The 19,915-nt window shown below is 40.7% G+C and overlaps 8 protein-coding genes across 8 annotated transcripts; all 8 read right to left on the reverse strand.

The window, feature by feature from the left end:
* Positions 1-100: 100 nt before the first annotated feature.
* LSM04_009282 (uncharacterized protein) lies at positions 101-3,244 on the reverse strand (the record flags this gene model as incomplete). The annotated part of the gene is made up of 1 exon (XM_067339362.1): positions 101-3,244. One exon carries the CDS (start codon positions 3,242-3,244, stop codon positions 101-103), a length of 3,144 nt encoding a protein of 1,047 aa, XP_067194864.1.
* Positions 3,245-3,756: 512 nt separating this feature from the next.
* On the reverse strand, positions 3,757-5,172 carry LSM04_007763 (uncharacterized protein; the record flags this gene model as incomplete). Its single annotated transcript, XM_067339363.1, has 1 exon — positions 3,757-5,172. The coding sequence occupies one exon, from the start codon at positions 5,170-5,172 to the stop codon at positions 3,757-3,759; it is 1,416 nt and encodes a 471-aa protein (XP_067194858.1).
* Positions 5,173-6,320: 1,148 nt separating this feature from the next.
* On the reverse strand, positions 6,321-7,862 carry LSM04_007988 (Armadillo; the record flags this gene model as incomplete). Its single annotated transcript, XM_067339364.1, has 1 exon — positions 6,321-7,862. One exon carries the CDS (start codon positions 7,860-7,862, stop codon positions 6,321-6,323), a length of 1,542 nt encoding a protein of 513 aa, XP_067194860.1.
* A 662-nt stretch (positions 7,863-8,524) lies between these two features.
* Positions 8,525-9,358, reverse strand: LSM04_004349 (uncharacterized protein; the record flags this gene model as incomplete). The annotated part of the gene is made up of 1 exon (XM_067339365.1): positions 8,525-9,358. One exon carries the CDS (start codon positions 9,356-9,358, stop codon positions 8,525-8,527), a length of 834 nt encoding a protein of 277 aa, XP_067194842.1.
* Positions 9,359-9,726: 368 nt separating this feature from the next.
* LSM04_000759 (uncharacterized protein) lies at positions 9,727-10,530 on the reverse strand (the record flags this gene model as incomplete). The annotated part of the gene is made up of 2 exons (XM_067339366.1): positions 9,727-10,328; positions 10,416-10,530. The coding sequence occupies 2 exons, from the start codon at positions 10,528-10,530 to the stop codon at positions 9,727-9,729; spliced, it is 717 nt and encodes a 238-aa protein (XP_067194824.1).
* Positions 10,531-11,815: 1,285 nt separating this feature from the next.
* On the reverse strand, positions 11,816-13,471 carry LSM04_007627 (Pumilio RNA-binding repeat; the record flags this gene model as incomplete). Its single annotated transcript, XM_067339367.1, has 1 exon — positions 11,816-13,471. One exon carries the CDS (start codon positions 13,469-13,471, stop codon positions 11,816-11,818), a length of 1,656 nt encoding a protein of 551 aa, XP_067194856.1.
* Positions 13,472-14,046: 575 nt separating this feature from the next.
* On the reverse strand, positions 14,047-15,409 carry LSM04_009468 (uncharacterized protein; the record flags this gene model as incomplete). Its single annotated transcript, XM_067339368.1, has 2 exons — positions 14,047-14,971; positions 15,171-15,409. The coding sequence occupies 2 exons, from the start codon at positions 15,407-15,409 to the stop codon at positions 14,047-14,049; spliced, it is 1,164 nt and encodes a 387-aa protein (XP_067194866.1).
* A 660-nt stretch (positions 15,410-16,069) lies between these two features.
* On the reverse strand, positions 16,070-19,012 carry LSM04_000112 (Coatomer beta subunit; the record flags this gene model as incomplete). The annotated part of the gene is made up of 1 exon (XM_067339369.1): positions 16,070-19,012. One exon carries the CDS (start codon positions 19,010-19,012, stop codon positions 16,070-16,072), a length of 2,943 nt encoding a protein of 980 aa, XP_067194820.1.
* Positions 19,013-19,915: the final 903 nt, after the last annotated feature.

The following is a 19,915-nucleotide window of genomic DNA, read 5'->3' on the forward strand; positions in this document are numbered from 1 at the left end:
AATAAATAAATAAAATAAATAAATAAATAAACAATAAAATGAATAACAATGTCTTTTTCTTTTGTTTTGCTTTCAAGAAGAGATATGGTCACACCTCCATTCAAGCTTCTTGAGGTTTGGCATCTATCGCACCAGCAGCGGCAACTGGAGGTAACATTCGTTTACGCTCTCTCGGCTCAAGGGAAAACACACAATCATTGCGTCCAGCAGTAGCTTGTCGAAACGTAATAGTGTCTGTTCCAGAAAGTACTTTCTTATTACAACAAATTGCCCACATCCATTTTTCATCACCCTTCTTCAACATCCAATAGCGCAGAATACCAACTGGACAGTCTGGATCAACAGGTATGTTGTAATGATGACGTTCTGGTTTGTTTGCATCAATTACAGTGATGCGGATGTGTTCAGTAATGGGTTTCTTTTTATTATTATTATTATTGACATTAGTCTCTCTTCTGTTAGAGTCGTCTTGATACCTTGATGCGGCCACTTCCGCATTTTGACTGTTCATGGAGCGTTGGCGATGGTTTCTGTTACTTCGCACGATGTCATTACTGTTATTGTGCCTCAACACATCAGCAGTAGGTGCTGTATAGCCACCACCTCGCTTCAGTATTGAGCCTGTTGAAAGAATTGATGCCGGGTGAGTGTGCATGTTTGCCGGCATCCCTGGGGAATTGTTCATACTCTCTGAGGCATTTGAAGGACTCCTGGCATTGGTGTTGTGTCTCATTTGAGTAGCAAATGGAGGTGTTAATGGTGGTGGTGGTCTGAATGGTAATATCTGTTCTTTTTCTTCGTCTCTTTCTTTTCCTTGATGCTGTTCTTGTTTTTGTTGTGCTTGTTGTTTTTGTTGTTCTTGTTCTTGTTTTTGTTTTCTTCCTTCTTCTTGTTGTTCCTTGGAACTGCCTTTTGCAGCGGATATGAGTTTAAGAAAGGACGCCTTGGCACGTTTGAGAGTTCCCCCATCCACACGGTGTTTGTCCTTGTCATCTCTACTATCATTTATCGCTCTTTCCGCGTCACTCTCTTCACTTTCTTTTCTGCTGCTACTTCTACTTCTACTGCGACTGCGACTCTTTCTCTTGATAATATTGATAATACCGTTATTGTGATTCCTATTATTCTGTGCAGATGGCGGGTGGCGTTGAATGCTCGTTAGTGTGGGAGGATCATCCATGACAGCATTCGGCAGAGTGGGCTGCCTGTCTTCCCATTGTTCTCCTTCTCTTTCTTTTTCTCTTTCATTTCCTTCTTTGTGCTTTCCTTCTTGTTCTTCTTCTTGTTTGTTTGGTGGTATTGGAAGTGGTTGATTATACACATCCTGCATCTCATCCACCGCCGGTATTCTTGTGTTTGTGTTTGTTGCTGGTATTGTTATTGGGAGATCTGTAAACACACACGTTTGATCCGAACTCACCGGTTCACCGCCCATGGCGCAGATATTATCATGATCAAAGTTATAACCCCGCAGTGAATGCGGTGATGGAGAAGTTGTACTGGAACGACTGTGTCTCTTATTATCCACTGAAGTTTCCCTCTGCCCATCAGAAACTGCTGTTATATCTTTTTCCATGATGGAATGATATTTCGATCCCGGGGAAGTGTGAATGGATTCTCGGGATTCATTCTTCGCATCTGTTCGATTCACATGTTCATCCACTTTCATAGGCTGCGATTTCATTTCCTCTTTTGCAGAAGAAAACTTCTTCCGCCGCATTCTCTTCGTCTTTACATTCTGTGGATTATTCTCTTGCAGTTTTGTTGTATTTTCCTTCAACTCCGCCGTACTGTTCTCCTCCACTGTTGTTATACTCGTATTACAACTATCCCGCGTGGCTTCTTCAATGCGTCGGCGTGAGGTGTAAATAGATTGCACAGAAGTATCTGCGGTGGACTCCACATCCGATAACACAATTCCTTCCAAGGCCGGTGTGTCATTCATATTTGTATTATTTATATTTATATTTGTTGTATTTGTTTCTTCTTTTGGAATCTCTTTTATCTTTTTCTCCTTCGCATCTTGTGTGGGATTTGCACATAGTAATAGTGGTGGGACTTCGCGGAACGTAAATCGCTGAAATGGTGAAACGGATAATGCCTCAAATGTCTGCGATTCATCTTCCACGAGGGTGTTGCCCATTAAAATACGCTGCGAAGGAGAAATATCAAATAATTCTCGTAGTGTTCCCACCGGATATGTACGACCCACACGCAATTCACGAGTGTAATTATTATTACTATTACTAGTATTAGTAGTACTTTCGGTATCCACCACAACTGTTATCATTACACCATCAGATGATAAAGGCGATGGTGATCGTGATGATGATGATGATCTTATGTTTTCTCTCCGCATTTCTGTGTTATTGGATGTAATTAAATGATGAGACGCCTGACACGCACAGACATCATGCGGAGACGCCAAAAGCGGCTGAACGCCATTTCTCTCATCCATAATAGACGGTGAGAGAATTTCCACCCGTGATGATTGCTTGTGTGGTATACAATCATGATGATTACAGTACTGTTGTTGTTGTTGTGGGTGATTAATATTATTATTGTTATTATGATTATGATTAATATGATTAGAATGACAATGACAATGACAATGACAAGATCGTGAATGTGTTCCATCCAGATAGTAATCCCCGCCTTGTGGTCGTGCAACCATCATCATATTATTATTATTATTATTATTATTATCCTGCAATAGTGATATCTGCTGTACAACGGGATAAACACCCGTCATGGGCCATACAGTTAACGGCATCACAGGTACAACAACTGCCCTCGTTGTTGTTGTTGATGGTATTTGTTGATAAATAGTATAACCACCGCTATTCACAGAATGCGTTCCACGCAGCACCGCCTCCTCTGATGAAAAAGATGGTGAGTTGCAATTGAAATTCACAGCAGCAGCAGCAGCAGCAGTAGTAATATTATTATTTGTATTATTAACAGCAGCAGCAAAGTGCAGATGTACAACGGCATTAGTTGGGAGTTCGCGCACTCTTGTCTTTCCATCAAGTACTTTGTTTTGCAGAAATAGCGTGGATTGCACTTTGGCATCACTGCAGTGTGGGAGTGCGATGGCGGTTACATATTCCCGCAAAGTCTCCACACGTGTATCGGCCTCAACAGGCACCATGTACTCTTTTCCACATGCAATAACTTTAATACGTTCTACATCTCCCGCCGTACGGCTGCGATTCTCCTTTAGACGAGACCACGACCACTTCATATGAACACACAGAGATATATATATTTATATTTTTTCACTACTCTAACTTACTGACTCAGTGTTGTTGTTCTTGTTATTATTCTTGTGTGTGTCTATATATATATATATATATATATATATATATATATATATATAAAGAGAGAGAGTGTGTGTATGTGTTTGATTGGTTTATATAAATATATGTATATATATAACTTCTAATATGTATTCTACCAATCCGTCTTTATATCTATATTTCTCTTCGAACTCTGCAGATTTGAGTCCAATAGCAATTGTTTTTTTTAGCTATCAGCCAACCTCCCTCTTTTGTTTGTTGGATTTTTTTTTCCTTTTTCTTTACGTCAACTTCACCAAACCCACCGAAGCAAAAAAGAAAAAGAAAAAAGAAACTCGCAATAGTAGAGGCAAGGTAAACTCTAAAAACATCGCATCCATATATATATAATGTTATGAGTATCTTGTTTCTGTTTTTTTTTCTACGAAATTCGCTCCAGATTTGTGAATATAAATACTCACATGTGAGGCAACATCTTTACACGCCAAACTTGACATCCCACCGGCACTTCCAACTCACGATCTAACGACACCGACACTGCAGCCGTCGTCACAGTAACTGTAATAACAGTATTATCATTAATAGTAGTATTTGTAGTACTAGCACTAGTAGTAATATGTACTGGTAGTGGAAAGAGAGTATTCTCACACATGGCTGTTTCTGTTGAAATTACACTCGTGTGTCCAGACTGTATAATAACGGTTGGCTGTGGTGCTTGCAGGAGTTCACCCAGCCACATACGGAGACCCTCATCGTCTGTATCACAAACACTACCGCTATTATTATTATGATTATTAATGTGATTATTATTATTATTACCGTTATCGCCATTACTATTAATGTTGTTGTTATTGGAATAATGATGATGGTACCACTCTGCGTGAATGAGTAGTGGACCAATAGGACTAAGGAGAATGGCGTGCACCATCACATGGCGTGTTCGCCGTGATCCACAACTAACGGCACGTTTAAGACAATTCTCAAAATTCACATCTCCCATTATTATTCCTCTTCTTCCGGTTGTCGTTGTTGTTCCTGTTAAACATGCATCGGTTCTATTAGAGGGAATAAAGCAGGCCATATTATGACCATTACAGTGTGGGGTTGTAAAACAATCCGCATGGAGACTCCTCTCCGCAAGGGCGTGAACATCATTTACAGTTAATGTCGTGTTTCCCAACAGTATCACTCTTGGAGATGCCGCTCGCACCACATTACGTAATAACTCCTGCGTAAAGAAAAAGAATGTGGAAGAATTATGTAAAGACTCCAAACCGTTTGAACGAATCTCAGTACCGCCACTCATCCCATTATCAACTCTCCCAATTACGGTTGCCATACACCACTCTGTTGTTTCTCCCGTGAATTGTTCGGATTGTACGGTGCTATTACTATTACCACCACCGTAGTCTATCAAAAGTTCATGTAAAACAAAGAGAAGAAAGCCAACGCGTCCCATGTTCGTCTCGTTATTAATAACAAGGTGCTGCGCATCACTCGTTAATTGATATCCGCCATACTCCATGAGAAGTTTCCGCGTTATCGCATGCATTGATCGCACAGGCTCAAACGTATCGCCGGGATCTCCACGGAAAAGCCAACATGCCCGTAAGACACAGTACGTGTTAAACACAATTTCTTCTCGACTCAACTCTCCATGTATTCCCGGTGGGTGATTCATCATATCCACCATTGTTGTTCGTGTTGTTTCTCTCATGGCGGCTGCGGCTGCGATGGAGGAATCTACAAAGTGGGCAATGCTTTGTTTCCAAAGATGACACGTGTTCGTCCTTTCCACACGTCGTCGTTTAGTTTGAAATGTTACATCATTTGAAGTTCCCAATGCCGCATCTGTCCTACGTGATTTTTGCATTAGGTTTGTTTGTTTTTTTTATTTTTTCGTTTATTTGTTTTTCTTTGTTAATGCGAGAAAACGAAAAGAATGAATGACACTATGAACCCAATGTACATTGGCTTGATTTTTTTTTTGTGGTTCTTCTGCAGGGGGAGAGCCAATCTAATCTACACCCCCCACGTGTCCTTCTTTTTCTTCACCTTCAGTAAACACTCCCCAAAAGAAAAAGAAAGACAAAAAAAAGAATATGCAGTATTTGCTATATGGAATAGATAAAGAAGGAGGATAAAAACATCAAAAAAAAAAACGAAAAAAGACAAAAAAAAGAAATCCAATTTATACAATTTGGCGTAGCATAAAGTGGTTTCTTCTCATTTGCTTTCCGTGTTTACTGAGATTTTATTACAGTCTAGTAGTGCGTATTGGCTTTTTCCATACATGCGTCCGTGAGAAACGGCGCTACACAACACAAAAGAGAAAGTAAGGAACAAAAAAGAAAAACTTGCGGCACCTCTTCACACAAATCCTTTTCCCCCCTTTCAATGCATATGTATATAATTACTATATCCAATGAAAAGGATGAAAAGGGTGTGATGGAGTGAAAAGGTGAGTGAGTAAGAAAAACAAAAGTATAAGAAAATGGGTAAAGGTAAAAAAAGAGAAAGAAAAATATTCCATCCAGTGGACATATACATTTGTATGTTGCCACACCACCACCACAACAACAACAACCACTACCAGTACCACCTTGGTATTTATCATCATCACAGCCACCATCCTCCTTCAAGCACCATTCTTCTTCATCTTTTTTTTTCTTTTATTTTTTTTTTTTCTCTTTTCTGCCTATTCACCTTTTTTTATTTGTCGTTGTTGTTGTTGTTTTTTTTCTTTTTTGCAATTCCACTCTTGTGTAAAGGCGTTTACCCATTCTTTCTTTTTCTACATTACGTCGTATGTATATTACACACATATACATATATATTTTTTTATATGTATGCTTGTCTTGCTTCTGTTTTTTTTGTTTGTTTTGGTTCGTTTCTTTTTTTTTCTCTTTTTTTTCCTTCCTTTCTCTTCTTTTCATCTCTTCCAGAAAGAAGAGACACACAGACACACGGGCATATTACAAAAGAGAAGAAAGAAAACAGAAAAGAAAAAAAAATGAACGTCTAGTGCTGCTGCACCTGCTGCACGTGGTAGTTTTCTATCTTTTCCAGGAATGTCTGGGCATACTGTGGAGAGTAGTACTGAACAATCTCCGGTGGGTAGCAGTTATTAATACTCTGAATGTATTCTGCCAACTTGGATCCCGGTTCTGCCCGAATACGCTGAACAGTGGCAAGACCGCGATTGGCGACGAACTCCCGCTTGGCTGCAATATCCGTCGGTAGTACTTTTGCAAACTGTCCACAGACGTATTTAAGAATATTTTGTGGGGCATCCGGGTGTAGGAGGGGCTCCAGTGCTGGGAGCTGCACACACCGCTGTATGATGTTCTTTAATGCCCGTTTACTCTTTGTACGCAAGTCATCAGAGCTATTCGGACTCAAATATACATCTAACAGTTTTGGCAGAACATTACAGTCGGCCACCGCCTTGGCGTGATCCGCGCTGTGCCGCCCAATCTGCCCCAGCGACCAGGCAGCGGCGGCCTTAATGTGATCCTCCGTCTCCCGCTCCAGTGCATCGGCGAGGGGTGTAATACCACGGGCGACAATAACCGCCAGGGCGAGTGTTTCTGAAAAAGCGGCGATGTAACCAAGTGTCATAATGCCCGGCAGTCGTGCGGCCCCGCGGGATTCACTTGTGTAATCCACCAGCGCCCCCACACCGCCGGCATTCACGACAAGTTGCGCCAACTCCGGTGTGTGTTTCGCAATTTCGCGAATACACGTGGCGGCATTCTTACGCACCACCTCATCGCTATCCTTCAGCAGTGTGAAGATCTTGGGAAAGATTTCCCCCTCCACCACCAACTCCGCCAACTCCACACTGTGTTTCGCAATCTGCGCCAGACACTGACAGACCTGCCGCCGCAGTTTGTTGTCATTACTTGTGATGAGTGGGGCGAGGTGTGTGACGGCGTCCTGATCGACCACCGCCTGGGCGAGTTCCGGCAGGTGCTTCGCAATATCCGAGAGAGTGGCCGCGGCGGTTCGCTTCAGTGAAAGCTCCGGCTCCTGCACACACAACACCAACGGTGGAATGGCGCCTTTATCGACGACCTCCTGGGCGAGTTGGGCGTTATGGCGGGCCACGTAGCCCAGCGCCCACGCCGCACTCTCCTTCACGGTGGGATCGAACTCCTCCAGACAACCGACGAGCGCCTCCACCGCCTGACTGTCCACAACGGCCTGGGCGAGTTGGGCGTTATGGCGGGCCACGCTGCGCAGCACAAATGCGGCGGACTTTTTGTAGAAACGACTCTGATCGCCGAGGGAGTACACCAGCTGGGCGAGAATATCACCCGAGACGACATTCTCCGCCAGCTCCTCATTGTGGTTCGCGAGTCGGCCCAGGGCTAGTGCGGCGGATTGTTGAATAGAGGGCACCGTGTCTAAGAGGAGGGGGCGCAGTAATTGCATAACACCCGCCTGTTGAAGGGCATCAATGTGCTGCGGCTTTGAGGCCAAATCAGCCACCGTCTGCACAAACTTCACACGAGACTTTTGGTACTCTTCAAAGACTTGAATAATCTGACGGTTAGACATGACACTTCGTCAAGTTTGTTTCTTTGTTTCTTTCTGTTTGATTGATTCTTTCTGTTAACCTTCGCTTCACGAGAGGTTGTGTGTATGCGTGGATAATAACAACTTGTATGCGAGTGTCGAAAACCTACTTTTCTTCACCCTTCTTTTTTTCTTTTTTTCTCTCGTCTAATTAATCGCCAGTCAGTCACTCTGAAAAAAAGCAATAGAGAATAAAAAAAAAGAAAATAAAGGGAAAGATATCACAAGAATTTAACAAAAAAAAAGAGAAACAAAAATAATAATAAAACAAAAGAGACCAGCAGCAAAAATAGCAATAATAATAATAATAATAATAATACTTGTCACCTTCTAGAGAATGACTGACTGTAGTGAGGAAAAAAAAAACAACGAATAGACTCAGACATACACTTTCACTGTCACTGTAACATTACTATTTCTCTCTCTATCCATCCACTTGCCTGCAGACATATATTTCTTCTAACGTATACAGTTTTTTTTAAAAAAGAAAAAATAATATAAATATATAAATATATATGGGCAAGGAGGGACAAAATGCACATGTATAGACATTTATACGAGCACAGACAAGGAAGAAAAGTAAATGCATCCTTTCTCCTTTTCTCCCTTCTCCCCTACTCCTCTCAACCTACGAAAAAGAAAGACTATACATTGGTCTTTGAGTTCTTCTGGAGAGCTACAAGTCGACGTTCCGCCTCAACGAGACTCTCATTGAGTCGTCTAACCTCTGCCTCATGTTGACAGGCGTCATTCATCATTTTATTCTTCATATGCGCAAAAAGTTTTTTCACCTCTGCATTAATCTTCTCTACTGAACTTTCTTTTAAAACGGCATTAATCTTAATATCGAGTAGCTCTTCGTACTGAGCTTCCAGCTGTTGCACACGTCGCACTAAATGTGGAAGGGGCATCGAACTATAAGAATCTCGCTTTACAGTTTCCTCAACACCTTCTAGTCGTTTCTTTAATTGATTGATTTCCTCTTCTCGAAGTCGCAACTTCTCCCGGAGATGAACTACTTCTGCAGAAGCCGCTGCCGTATTCACAGTACTTCTTTCCCGCTCCATAGCACTAAGTCGTTGTACCAACTGTTGATTTTTTCCATGCAGACGTTTCATAATACCGTCTGCCACTTCAAGTTTTCTCTTCAACTCTTCCATTGAAGCAGATCCTGCTGGTATTGATGCTGCAGGTGTTACTAATGATGATGATGCTGCTGCCACTGCCGCTGTTACTGTTGTTCCTGATGTTCTTCTTCTTATTGGTGTTGCCCCGGCCGCTGACTTGGCACCACAAGTAGTGTATAGTCCTCTAGAGGAATAAGAGGAGGAAGGTGACTGTGATACCCGCAATAACGGTTTTACAGTTGAAGTATGTACACTGAAGTTACTAACTTCATTCTGCCGTGTCTCGGTTTCTAGTTTATTCTGCAGTGCGGCAAAGAGGCGTAGTGCCTCCTCCGCTCTGCTTGATGACATTTCTTTCCTTTTTATATGATTTCGTTTTGTTTTTCGTTTTTTTCTTTTCCTTCACTCTGATAGCTGTTGCGAGGAAAAACAAAGGAGGTAAGGAAAGGGGAAAAGAATAAAATAGAATCCAGGAAGAAGACGATAGAGAAAAATAGAAACTCAACAAGGATATATACAGATATAATTATTCCAGATAAAAGAACAATAAATAAATAATAATAATAATAATAATAATAATAATAATAATAATAATAATAATAAATAATAGTCTAAATATATATTAGTAACAACTAATAGTAAATCAAAGCAAAACATACTATACAGGTAATGGAAAGTAAATTTATCCCTTATTTCCCTTTTTTTTTCCTCATTTCGGATTACTTCCTTAATCCAGCAACTCTCTCTTGCCGATCTATTTGCCTCCATTGCGTTAATTGGCGCTCCTCACGGCAGAGTTCTTCTTCTAGTGCACATAATCGTTCGGCGTGTTCCTGCAGTACCTCTTCCTTTTGTTGTTGTTCTTCTCGTATTCGCTGCAGTTGTGCTGCCTGTTCTTTCAGTTCTTTACGTGCTTGCATGATTTGATCCCACTCTCGTGTTAACTTCTTCTCCTCCTCCTGATTGTTAATATGATGAGGTAGTGGGTTCAACCTTTTTATCGCCTCAATGTCTTGTAAACTGATACCTTCCGTGTCAAGCTTCCTGTTAGGCAAAGATCCAGCGTAAAACGCAATCATCCTTGGGGCATGTGTGTCATTATTATTATTATTATTATTATTATTATTATTATTATTATTATTATTATTATTATTATTATTATTATTATTATTATTATTATTATTATTATTATTATTATTATTATTATATCCATTTAACGTTAACCATTCACTCGTTGATAAGAGTGCGAGAATAGTTCTCTGCGCCACAAACGCACCAGTGCTCATAATAGGGGTGGGTGTCATGTTAGTGCCATCATCCCCTGCACCACGAATAGGGATATGAAAAGACGATACCACTTCTATTCTCTTTTTCCTCTTTCAGCCCATATTGATAATATTAGTATTACTATTAACAGTATTACTATTAGTATTGCTGTTATCCGTAATGGGAATACTTGGGGAGTGTACGAGAAAAGAAGATGTCTCAATTCGTTGTTGGAGTGAGGCCCGTTGACGTACCATATATGTATATGTGTATGTATATACGCCTAATTACTCCTCCTCTCTTTTCTTCTTTTTGTGTTCTATATGATTAGTCTTTTTTTTTTACTTTTTACTTCTCTCTTATTTTACTTGGCACGAAAAAGCAAGACTACTCCATTCTTCATTCAATAGTAATGAATGAATTATTCTATAAATCCTTTTTTTTTCCTGTTTCATTGTTTGTTTTCTCTTTCGGTACTTTGAAGAGAAGTACACCAACACTTACTTATTCTTCTCTTCCTCTCTCACTTTGCCTCACTGCACTGTCGATGTACTCATGGCAGAAGGGAGTAAAGAAGAAGGAATTTAAAACAAAACAGAAAAAAGAAAAAAGAGAAAGAGAACATATAAATATAAAGAGAATTCATAAATGAAGAGAGACTAATCATACATAAACATACGTACACAGACATAGATAGATAAACACAGAGGAAATAGCACAAAACGGTAATAATAGCAACAAGATTGCATGTAGGTTAGTCCCAATAGTTAAATCCCTTCACTATGCTACTTGTGATTACTACCAATAAAAAGCGAGAAGAGACAAACGGAATAAAGAAAGAACTCTCTCCAGCTTATTTTTCTTTCTCCGAAAATTATCCTTTTTTTCTCTTGTTTTGTTCTTTCCTCTCGTAAAAAGGTTCCATCCATTTTTTTTCTCTCGAAACCCATTATTTCCTGCGGGAAGGTAAGAAGGGGAGATTCTTTGAATCTAACGTGAGAAGGGGGAAAAATAAAGTATGTGTAAGTAGGCAGAATAATCAAAATAAAGAAAGACCAAACAAGAAAGATCTAGTAATGCGGAAATGGTCCAGCAAAAAAAGAAGTGGAAACACACATAGAATCTAAATTTCTACTATACCTGTTTCTTTTCCTTGATGCCCTTTATTTTTTTTTTGTCTTCTTTGTGTTTTGGTTTCCGGTATATATACAACGGATATAAACAAAGAGATTAATTAGATACATACATGTACTGTTTTCTTTTTCCTTTTGCTTATCCTGATCTAATCTATTATTATTATTATTATTATTATTATTTATTATTTTTATATAATTTATTATCATTAACGCAATTCGCATCTATTCCGCACCGTGATATGGAGTCAATACGCATCAAGTGGTCACGCACCCATTCTTCTCTAGAGGTGGTGACACAACACATTCTTTCTTTCTTCTTTCAAACCATATACTGTGAAGTGTTAACTAAAATATACTCACAGACTCCCCGTTCATTCATTCATTCATTCATTCATTCTTATTATTATTACTTTTGTTGTTGCTGCTGCTGCAATAACCGGCGATTGGAGCCATGACGTGAGACCTGTGTTCGATGAATATTATTATTATTATTATTATTATGTTGCGGTTGTGATTGTGATTGTTGTGGTTGTGGTTGTTGAGTAGACATATTCTTTGCACGAAGTTTGGCCTCAATCTTTGCGGCATATGGACTGCTTAAAAGCGCCGGACGCAGACGATCACAAATACGCTTTAACTCATTCGGGTTCTCCATATGTTCAATAATACTCTGCACCACAAAGTTCCCAAAACTATCCTGCACCATCTGCAGTAAAGCCGCGGGATTGTAGATGAGTTCGTCTAATAACAATCGTCGCACCGCCGGCACATCCCCGCAGACTTTAATGATCTTTTCTACCGCATTACTCGCATACTTATTGCAACTCATATTTAACAATTCCCCTGTAAAGCAGGAAACGGTGTACTGCGCTGCCTTGGTCTTCCCACTATGCTCTATCGCACACTGCACAACGTAATTCCCAAATGGATCGAGTACGATGTGTGCAAAGAGTGGAACGAGTGGGGCCATTAATTGTGACTTTTGTGCGGCATCGCAGTGTTCAAAGATACGCATGAGTGAAATACATCCCTGTTGAGTGGCGGCGAGGTATTGGGCATTCGCAGCGAGTACATCCACAATCGGTTGTAAATCTATCAATGGGCGTTCAAACAACGCCTGTAGAATTCGACGTGTGTGTTGAGAGACGGTGCAGAGGTTTAAGACGAGTGTCTCATTAAAGGCGGAAACCAAAAGTGCGGTTTGTGAGGCATTCATGTATTCTTTTAGTGCACGCAGTACATGACAACCGTGATTGTCCAGCGCCACTCGCTCCACATCGGCGGCAATCTCACTTACCATGGCATTAATTACCGCCGTGTCCTGTGAACGCATGGCGGCCATTAACATGGATCGACCTTCTGCCGTGCACGCCAACTCTGCGACTCGTCCCACACATTTGCGTTGAAACTCATCCGCCGTGTCTATTGGAAGTGCCGCCATGTGTGTTGACACAGGAGGGGCCACAATGGGTTCACCATACATAACAGTAGAGGAAAATGTTTGTTGTGGCGGATATGAATATAATTGTTGCTGTTGCTGCATGGGTGGTGTAAGGGGATGATAACCACCACTGGTCTTTCGATTTATTCCTAATGTCATTACAGGTGGTATAACATGACGTCGTGTAGTAGTACTTACAAATACCGATGGTGGTGGTTGTTCCTGTTCTGCTTCTTCCTTTGCTTCTTGTTGTTGTGGAAGATATGCATCCTGTGCGTAGGCTGAAGTTCCCATATATGAGGCGCCTGTACCAGAAACTTGCATAGCGTAATAAGCACGATACTGTGCACATGTCGCACACGGGCACTGGGCGTAATTCGCCTCAGCCAACTCCATCATACGTTGTGGATCTGTTGTTGATGGGACTGCGTGTGATCCGGCGGGGGTAGACATTTCCACATTGGATTGAATGAGTTTTGTTGTTGTTCCTGTTGTGGTTGAGGAAGGACCAACTTGGTTTTGTTTATTTGGGCGTGGTGGACTTACATATGTGGCCATGGGAGGCCCTGCTGTCTTGCTGCGAGACCCCAGCGTATTAAAATTGACTTCACGAATCTCCATGTATATGTATATTTACACACTAGTAGTTAAATAATATATAATTATGAAGGTACCGGTGTAAATAGACTTAAAGAAAAAAAGTATCTTTATGTGGGTGCTTCTACTTCTAGAGTTCTTGTTTTTGTTTTCTTGTGTTTATATATAATGAATGATGTATGTGTGTATCTAATGGGATTTCTCTAATAACCCAGGCAGTTTATCTAGTGCAGTTTATCTAGTTCAGGCCTTGAAGTAAAATGTCGTGGCAAGTGTGATGGCGTGCACCAAAGAGTGAGTTCGTTATGTGTGTATGTGTGTACAGCACGCAAACCCACAATAAATAAAGAAGAAAGAAAGAGGAACGAAGGAAAAATGAAAAAGAAAAACAATTAAAGAGAAACACAGACAAAAAAAAAGATACAAAACAAAAAACGTTATCTCTCTCAATCATTATTGTGAATTTCTGTACTTCTGTATGTGCCAAGTATGCGTACCCAAACTGCACGTACTGTTGTACCACTTAAACGTTTCTCGCATCTCTCATCCTCTTTTTCTTCTTCTTCAAATAAAGGAAGAAAAAAAAAAAGATCTAACCCTTAAGGTGTCTTCTGAAGAGCCTCATCACACTCTGCGATAATAGCCTGACAAATGTATGATGCGTCATGCAATACCGCCGTCAAATCCAGTGGAGAGACCGCCGTAGAAAATTCCTCATGCTCCTTCTCATTCATATTTCCCAGTCGCCATGCATTTCCACGCCGCGATGGCATTTGTTGTAATTTCGTGTACGCCACCACGCCGGCGGCGTTAGCGGCGATATGCACTTGCTGCGGTAGTGCGAGTTCCTCCTGCGGTGTGGGATCCACCACGTAGTGCCGTGTGGGCGATAGCAATAAGATGGCGAGTGTCGGCAGTGTATCCCAATTAATCGTGCGGTGAAACGGACGCGTGCGATCGACTTCGACGGCCACACCCGCCGCGGTTTGGTGCAGGGCGACGGAGGGCAAACGCAACGACTTCAGCGCGGCGTGAACGGCGAGGGCGATGTGGGCGGCGAGTCCCCCACCGCCGGCCTGCAGGACATGCACGTCGACATCCACTCGGAATGCATGACCGCCGCCGAGATAGAACTGCTCGCCCGGAAACCCCGTTCTTGAAGAGGAATAATAATCACGATTATGAGGATCATGGGAAGAAGTGGAAGTGGAAGAGGAAGTATGATTATTATTATTGCTATTAGTAGTAGTAGTAGTAGTAGTAGTAGTAGTAGTAGTAGTATCCTCTTGTAAATTCCCTTCTTCTTCCTCCGTGATGCGCTCTGCCTCGGCGACGCCCAGCTGCTCCTGCACGACGACACTCTCCGCCCCAAATGTCTGCCGAATTGTGGTGGCGAGAAATGAAAGATACGCCTGGCGATAACGGCCGCCGCGGTGGCGCAGGGACTCGGCGTAGTAATCCACAACGGCGGGCACAGCATCAATAGTGATGTACAGTGGTCCCCGCAGAGAGGCATTATGAGTGCTAGGCATATCTGTTGTTTCCGCGTTTGCTTTATTCTCAGACGATAACAACATATTATTATTATTATTATTATTATTATTATTATTATTATTATTATTATTATTTTTTTTTTTTTTTTTTATTTTTTTTTTTTTTTTTATTATTATTATTATTATTATTATTATTATTATTATTATTATTATTATCGTTATAATATAACTCCTGCAATTCTATAACGGAGGGTGTTGCAGCTGCCACAACTGTTGTGCCGCCGCACTGCACTTCCACACAACTTCCATCGTAATCCATCTCCGTTGGGGCACCGCCGGTGGTGTGATTTGGCACAATTGTGAAGGGACGCCGCTGCGTGAGGGTGCGACCATCACTGCGAACATCATTCGCGATACCGTCCTGCACCGCCCGTATCTCCGTCTCACTAATAGCAGGACTAAATAACATTTGCTCTCACACAGGCGTCTAGGGATCTATATATTTATTTATAAAGAGAAAGAAACAAGAAAGGAAAAGGGGGAAATGAAAACGAAGCAGGACATATTAATAGGGAGTGGGGAGATGTGTGGGAGGGAGGAATATAGTATTGGCCCCACCTTTTTTTCTTGTTCTTTTTTGCAGAGAAACTAAAAAGATTTTTTCTTTTATTCCTTCTCACAGATATTCTCCCTTCCTCTTCTTCTCACACTAACTCTTCAGATCAATAAAAATGTTGGGCACAACGCAAGAACAACGGCAATAGCACAATAATGACACGCAAGGGAATGTTTACGCACAAATTCTTTAGCACGTATTACACATGCTATTACAACAGAAAAAAAAAAGAAAAACGTAGTCCCTGCACATTCCAAAGAATTGCCACCTTTTCTTATTGTTTTCCTTTCAATTGTTTTCTCGTCAACTTATATTTTTTTTCCTTCTTCATCTCTTTCTTTCCCTTCCTTTCTTTCTGCTTTTTTTCGGTTGAGGCGTTTCTCCTTTTCACTTCGCGCCTCACCTTGTTTCCCTCCTCCTTTCTTTTTTTTCTTTTTCCTTCTTTTCTTTTTTTATTCTTGTCCACACGCCATATCTATCTCTCTCTCTCTCTCTCTTCACAAATAAACAGACTTACTGTCTTCCTCCCCTATCAATCAAACTAAGTCGTTCCCCAATACCGTAGGCAATAGATTGTGTGTTGGATCGAATACGCACCACACCCGTGATCTTTGACTGTGCATCCCGCTCCAGCGAGACGTTCGCCAACGCATCCTCCCCAAACACCGTACGGGCGTAAAGACTACAAGAGACACAATCGTAGTCCCCATCACCACTGACGGGTGAAAGTCCTTGAAGTTCTTCCGTCTCACTTATCTTCGCCTCCACGTCTGGATATGGTTCTAACAACTGCATATTGGTTTCCCGCATCACAAATTCCACATAATCACGCAGGTCTGTCTTATCTGTATTCACAGCAATGGTGTTTTCCCAGTCAAACGTACCCCACTTTTCGCGGAACTCCGTCGTCAGACATGATGCTGGTTTAATATAATCCATAATATCAACATGGATATCATTTAATATTATACAGCATCGTTCACCATTAGGGGCATCATAGAGAACATTAGCATAAATAACACCTGTCTCTGTAGAACTTACTTTTAGGGCTGTACGCTGTTTAAGAGTACCATGTGGAGGTAAACTATGTACTTGTGGACGTTCACATAACTTCATTCCACCAAGTGAGGTTAACTCAATCGTTAGATCTTGCAATAAGTGTGGTGTACGATTTACCAAAAACCAATCCACTGATACATCAAACTGGTGTACAGTAACTGTTGCCTCACAATACACCGGATCGCAGAATCCAGAAAGAGGAATTGTCTTTTCCAATCGTTTAAGGAATTCTTCTGTTTTGTCAATAGAGTCATTCGCAAGAGCATGACCCAAGTCATCTGCAGCTTCAAGTTCTAGAAAAGCGTCCTTACCTTGTTTAAGTTGTGTAAATATGACTGGTATATCAACATTACAGAGAGTAACGGACTCCTTTGTCTTGGATGATTCACCAGTTCCAGATTCACCATCTTTACCGCCAGCTACAGAACTTTCCACAGCACTAAGAGCTTTATAGGATTCATCTACAAAAGATGTTAAAATTGGAGATTTCGGATTTTTGATAGCCATAATTCCTAAAGAAATATGTTCATGAGAATCCTCATCTATAACATGTACTGTATTTGCTGCAGTACCATATCGGATAATTTCTTGTAGTATCATCAAAGCATCATTTCGGGCACTCTCTTTAAGTGTTACATTCGCACCATCATCAAAGTGATTATATAATCGAATAATAAGTTTTGACAAGGTACTAGCAAGAGCGGCTGCAACAAAATAATTACCTTTAGTAATAAGTAATCGTAGACCATTAGATGATTCACCCATCTCATTCATAGAGTCCGTCGCTACTGCGGTAGCAGGAACAGCTGTATAAGAAGTTACATAAGTTCCATCCTCTCGCACAGTAGTTACGGCTTGCATAACAGGTGCAAGTGGTGCATTTGCATCACCCTCAGCAGATAACGTATTTGATACTGGTGGTGTAAGTGGAAAAGGTTTAAGAGATGTTTTAAGAAGTTCGAGTACTCCTAATACTTCATCCACAGAGTATACGTGAGTTCCAAACAACCAGAGAGCACTTCTTACCACTTGAGGTGAGGCAATCATAGGAAAAACTTCCATTAACTGTTTTAATGTACTACCACGAAGCGATGGTTGCATTTGTAATATTTCACGGATAAAAGATATAACTTCATAACTACCATGAGATGAATCACAGGTATAATCCATCATCATAGGTAATACAGAAGGTGCCATATGAGGTTGACGAATCACAGAGGTTCGAATAGCACGAATTAGTAGTTGTCTATATTCTTGCATAGAGGTCTGATCTACAAGATCACCTTCACTTTGTGAATGTACAAGTTCTTTTTTCATGGCTTGAAGAAATACTTCAACATTCTTACTTGAGACAAGTTCTACGGCAAGTCCTACTATTCTCTTACGTATCTCTGTAGAACCATTAGCCAAGGCACTCACAACATCCAAGAGGGAATCCTTTAAAACTTCACTGAATCTTGTCCGCATACCATCTAATTGGTCTATGACTATAAGTCGCACACTATTATCAGAATGAGTCTTAAGTAAGTCAATAAACGTTAATGCCGCCTGACGAATAGCCGTAGGAGAAGAAGAAAGATTCAACAGTGTTGAAGCGCATTGATAACGTACAGCCGGATTTTTAGATTGTAAAATATTGAAAAGTATAGCTACATATTTAGCCTTATCATATGGATTAGCTCGTATCATCTGACGAGCAAAATCAACCACAGAAACCTGGAATGCGGCTCCAGCATCTGCCATATCTGTAGTCTCGCGGAACATTGTAAGAAACCGCACAGCCCGCTCAGGTGCACATTCCACCAACATATCAAAAGCATTACGTCGTGCAGAAACATCATTCTCATCAGCAATGAATTTCTCAACCAGTTCCGGGGCATCCGGGAGGAGATCGGGGAATCTTTTGCATATGGCATGAACAGCCAACACAGCACTGCGGCGGACATACGTTACACGATGTGATAAGTTCTGTACAACAGACGATATCAGAGGTTCAATTAACTCCTTTTCCTTCACCTTGCAAAGAAATCTCAACGTGAGACCCCGTACGTACTCGTTTGGATGAAGCAGATCTTCTCGTAGGAAGGAGCAAATAAGAATCATTTCACTCAGTAATTTTCCATTCTTGTCAGTCTTCTCTACAACCTCCCAAAAATACAGTACTAGCTTTTTAATAAGGTGATCCTCAAGAGGTGTGATGTATTTAATAACAGACATAATCATGTGGTTTTGTGGTTCACCATTTACATGGAGTCGAATCATCGTTTCCAGCGCCCCTGCACGGGCATTCGTATCGCCCTTCTCTAATGCTATCTTAATATCGGCCGAATTCACACTACTACCATCGTACCCGACAAGCAATGTGCATGCCGTTTCCTGATTTGATTTCAAGTTCATTTCTATCAAAATAAAAATAAAAAGAAACAGCAAAGGTCAGAAGTACAAGACACCAGTCTTATCAGAGGACATACTCACAAGCAAAGTGTAGCACAAGAAAAAAATGATACATCTATACTCTTTTTTTTTTCAATATAAAGTATATCCTGGTAATATTGGAGAGAGTATATTTAACATAGGTGATTTGAAAAGAAATATAGAAGCAGTTCCAAAACAAAAATAATAACAATAACTACTGAAGGAGACGGCACTTATCTCCACTCTGTTTCAAAGACCCAGAACCAGAACCAAATATAACACAGAAACCTCTCCCAGAAATAATAACAAAAAAATGAAATTTTTAAGAGTAGAAACCAAAATAAATTCCCCACAAGATGTTTTTTTTTTAACCTTGAAACGTTCCATATCTACAAGACAGCTAGTCATAGCTTAACCAACACAAGAAGAAAATGAAGAGAGAATAATGATACTTCCACTGGAACAAATAGCAAAATACGTCACCAACATCATATGAAAGCCAGACGCACGACATAAGATAAATACGGTACGTGAAAAAAAACATTGGAAAAGAAAAGTAAACTACTCCAAGATACTAAAAGTTCATAAAATATCTGACAATACTAGAGTTCGCCTGTACATGGTTTAATTTGAAAGTAACCTGTGGATTAATTGTACTCCGAAAGTTATAGACCATTAGACAACAAAACATATACAAACAGTTTTTATCTCAACCCACTGAATTGGATTAACGAACCACTAGCAGCTCTATTGGCGAATCAGCTGGTCCTTGTTTTTTTTTTCTTTCCACTAACTAAAAAAAAAGGAAAAGAAAGGAGATAAATATTTAGTTTTTCTAATTACCACTATCATCACCAAAAAATATAATAACAATAAAGCTTAAGT

This window comes from Trypanosoma melophagium (genome assembly GCF_022059095.1).
Source record: "Trypanosoma melophagium isolate St. Kilda chromosome Unknown ctg10segment0, whole genome shotgun sequence".
NCBI lineage: Eukaryota > Euglenozoa > Kinetoplastea > Trypanosomatida > Trypanosomatidae > Trypanosoma > Trypanosoma melophagium.